The sequence below is a fragment of the Aphanomyces astaci genome (genome assembly GCF_000520075.1).
Source record: "Aphanomyces astaci strain APO3 unplaced genomic scaffold supercont1.461, whole genome shotgun sequence".
Taxonomy (NCBI): Eukaryota; Oomycota; class Saprolegniomycetes; order Saprolegniales; family Verrucalvaceae; genus Aphanomyces; species Aphanomyces astaci.
The window spans coordinates 1-3,496 of record NW_009798724.1 but is presented as its reverse complement, the minus strand read 5'-3'; the positions used below and the strand labels follow the sequence as shown (position 1 = coordinate 3,496).

The following is a 3,496-nucleotide window of genomic DNA, read 5'->3' as shown; positions in this document are numbered from 1 at the left end:
AACTGCCAAATTTGTCTGGACTTTAACGATTTTGTCCAAAACGCACTTAATCCGGATATACTTCCGACTGTCCCGTTAAGTCGGACCAGATCCCGCTTGAAACGCTCGTTGACTCGCTGGGTTGCTTGGAGCTTCTCGATGAGGCTCTTTCTTATCGCGTCTAAATTCTCAACGTCAGGCTCGTCAAGATAATGCATGGTCTTAAACGAAACTAGGTGGTCAGGTACTCGATTAGCCTTTCGCTTAAGATCGTTTCGCTCGCGATTGATTTCGCGTCCACTCGCAACCGCTCCTTTCGTCGCCTTCTTGAGCTTCTTTTCCGCCGTCGCCTATAAAATGGGGGTCCGGTGACAATAAACTTCACACGCAACAAAGGTCTTTATTAGCTGTCGACTCAACCTCTACCGACCCTGATGCCGGATACTAAGGAGAGCGCCGTCGTAATAAAAGAGCACCTAAGCGATCACTAACTCAACACTAGCCGCCGTGAAAGGTCGCAACTGAACCTTCGCCTGAGCTAGATAGAGTAACCTTACAACCTACAAGCTATGCCCCTCGGAGTAAGTCCTTGGTGTCAACCGTGAGTGCTACCAACTGTAGGGAGTTGATAACGCATAGGGAATTGTAAACTGATTGATTGGCGTTATCTACATGCATAACTACTCTGACTATACTACATCTTATGCTATACATACATGCGCTCTGCAGAAGGAACTTCTGGTGTCTACAGCCGAGCACGCCGCACGCCAATTGAGCTTGGTCGTAAACTGACGTCAACAGTGACGTATGTTCTCATTGGTCGATAACCCTATGACGCCACTGGAGTGACGTCGCTACAGGCATACCGACATCACTCCGCTCTTGTAGTTCTTCCACACGTTGTTGCCGGCCTCCACGGTCACGGACACGGGCTATTTGGCCAACGCGATCTTGACCCCCGCGCCCCCCAGACACGCACACGCTGGATCCAATGGCCAGTGCCTGCTTAGTGCAGCTCTTGCAGGCGCCGGTTTGGCCGGTGCTGCCGGACGTGTACGGGTACGCCGACGACAAGCATAACCCACTGGCAGCGTAGTGGATAGCGTACTAGGGCCAGCCCCCGTTGCAGCCTTGGCTGCCTCCGTTCATGGAGCAACTGGTCACTTGTTGCTCAGCCAACTTGAGCAACGTGCCCGTCTTGATGCAGTGCACCGACTCGGCCACACCCACATGTCACGGGGTGGGATTCGGATGTTCCGGATCTCCCGATCAGACCCCCGGATCTCAGGGACCTAGATTATCTATTAGTCTACCTCTTCCCCTGAGCTAAATCTACTAACTCGACTTTACGTTTTGCCTCGAACCTCACACTTGGAGCGTGTTCTCTCTGCTTGCCTGCGCCGCGCCTGCCCGTCTAAATGTCGCTTAAACCCCGTGACACACAGACGAGAACGACCAGCACGATCCGCAGCTGCCTTGGTTTTGCACGGCATTCACACAGCCAGACGTGGTCCAGTCCTTGGACGTCGCCTGCAACGACGCGGTCTCGTCCTCGAGCGTGTCGATAATCTCGCCGCGCAAGTGCGACCCGCGACCAAAGGACACGGCCACGTACTTCTTGAACTCGTCGTTGCTGAGCAAGGCGAAGTGGTTGCGCCAGTCGAACGTGGCGTCGGGGTTGGTCAACGCAGCTCCTTCGACCGAGAATTTGGAGTCCAGGATGCGCTGGAGTTCGGCGTCCACCTGTTCATCTTCGCTCAAGATCGAGTTGGTGGTGGGAAGCAAGTTGTTTTCACGGGCCACCGCGAAACTCGGCCTTCCACTCGGCCAACTCTTGCTCCAGGCTCAACCGTTCGTCGGCGATCAGCGACACCACCGACTGCTTGGCGGCAAGTGCAGACAAGGCAAAGGCAACGCGCATGATTGGGGATTGATGTTGGACGCGAATTGGAAAATGAGTGTCCAAGTGGCAGTGCAGCTCACTCTTGAGTTGGTACTTCTTCACTAGGGTTGTGATGAAACTTGCAGTCGTCTGATCGCACGGATCCTGATTTGGAGTATTTTGTTGCATTCCGTGCAAAAGTGCAATGGCAGTCCCAGTGGGATCAAAAGAACCTAGACTCGGAGTGCTTCGGTGGGACGAGTCCCTTGAAACTCTGTCGTACGATCTGGACCTGAGTCTGGTTTTGTGAGGCCAACTCTGCTCAGGTCGATTGGGTGGTGGAGGGGTACTATTAGCTCTTTAGCTGTGTTTTGTCGCTTGCAGGACCATGAAGCTACCGAAATTGGACAGGTAGGTACGCTGATGAAGTGCACTGGTACACCATCGGTAGAATGTCGGTGGGTGACGAATTTCACTTATCTCCTTTCCCGATTTCACGTGTGTTGCATTAACATTGGCTTAGCTTATGTCAATGGTAACAGTACGGTACACTGTACTACCATGGCAAGAGTACTTTTTCATGTATAAACAGTTCATAACCTTAACGTAAATGACCAATTAATGATGACTTTTTCGGAGTAGTCACCGTAGAATTCGCATAACTCGCCTCACAGGAAGGCTTTTCACATTTTGTGAAGTGATTCTCAACAACTGAACACAGAGCTTTCATTTCATCATCGAAGTATTACATTTTAAGATGTCCTTCTAATACAAAAATCCAACTTTCGAAGCAAAAGTTTACTCTATTTTTGAGGACCAATTTATGATCACTTTTTTAACCTTGAACTGCGTATGCCTCCATGCATACACATTGTGCGGATAAGTAGAAGTTCCAAATAGTTTTCAGAAAAACCATTAGCCATTCAAAATCGATTAACCTCTATTTTTTACTTGGGTAAAAAATCTCAGAAAAAGAGGTAAAAAGTAGGAGGCTGTATTGTGAATTCGCTATAAACTTCAAAATTCGCGTGACTTGAATCACGCTGGAGTGCTGAATGGTTGAATATACTTGTCCTTTCTGTAGGAGCCAATCAAATCCACTCAAAATTGCATTACTAGTCGATTCGATTCAACGGGGTTTGGAAATTCGTATCGAATCCACAATACTTGGAACCACTTTTTCATTTGCTCAAAATATTTACTTGGAACAGGCCCCAACAGTAGGTACTGTACTGTACATCTGGAGTACTTAAAGTACGTAGTATTAACAGTAAACAATTAAGAACCTCCAGGAGTAGAATTGAAAATCGCACCTGATCTTTAAACTTTTGATGATGCAACCGAAAAGCAACCTTCTACCCATGCGGTATCAGTACACTTCATCAGCGTACCTACCTGTCTAATTTCGGTAGCTTCATGGTCCTGCAAGCGACAACACACAGCTAAAGAGCTACTAGTACCCCTCCACCACCCAATCGACCTGAGCAGTGGTGGCCTCACAAAACCAGACTCAGGTTCTGGAAGGTCAAGGTGGCCGAGGCGGCTACCGCGGGCATGCCAGCAGCAGCTGTCGAGCAGCTCCGGGACCTGTTGATGGAGTTTCGGACGTGTTCCGGCTGAAGTTCGGGAGAGACC

The 3,496-nt window shown here is 49.5% G+C and overlaps 1 protein-coding gene across 1 annotated transcript; it reads right to left on the bottom strand.

Moving 5' to 3' along the window:
• Positions 1 to 833: 833 nt before the first annotated feature.
• On the bottom strand, positions 834 to 1,900 carry H257_19294 (hypothetical protein; the record flags this gene model as incomplete). The annotated part of the gene is made up of 5 exons (XM_009848439.1): positions 834 to 911; positions 961 to 1,086; positions 1,144 to 1,194; positions 1,411 to 1,730; positions 1,783 to 1,900. 5 exons carry the CDS (start codon positions 1,898 to 1,900, stop codon positions 834 to 836), a joined length of 693 nt encoding a protein of 230 aa, XP_009846741.1.
• Positions 1,901 to 3,496: the final 1,596 nt, after the last annotated feature.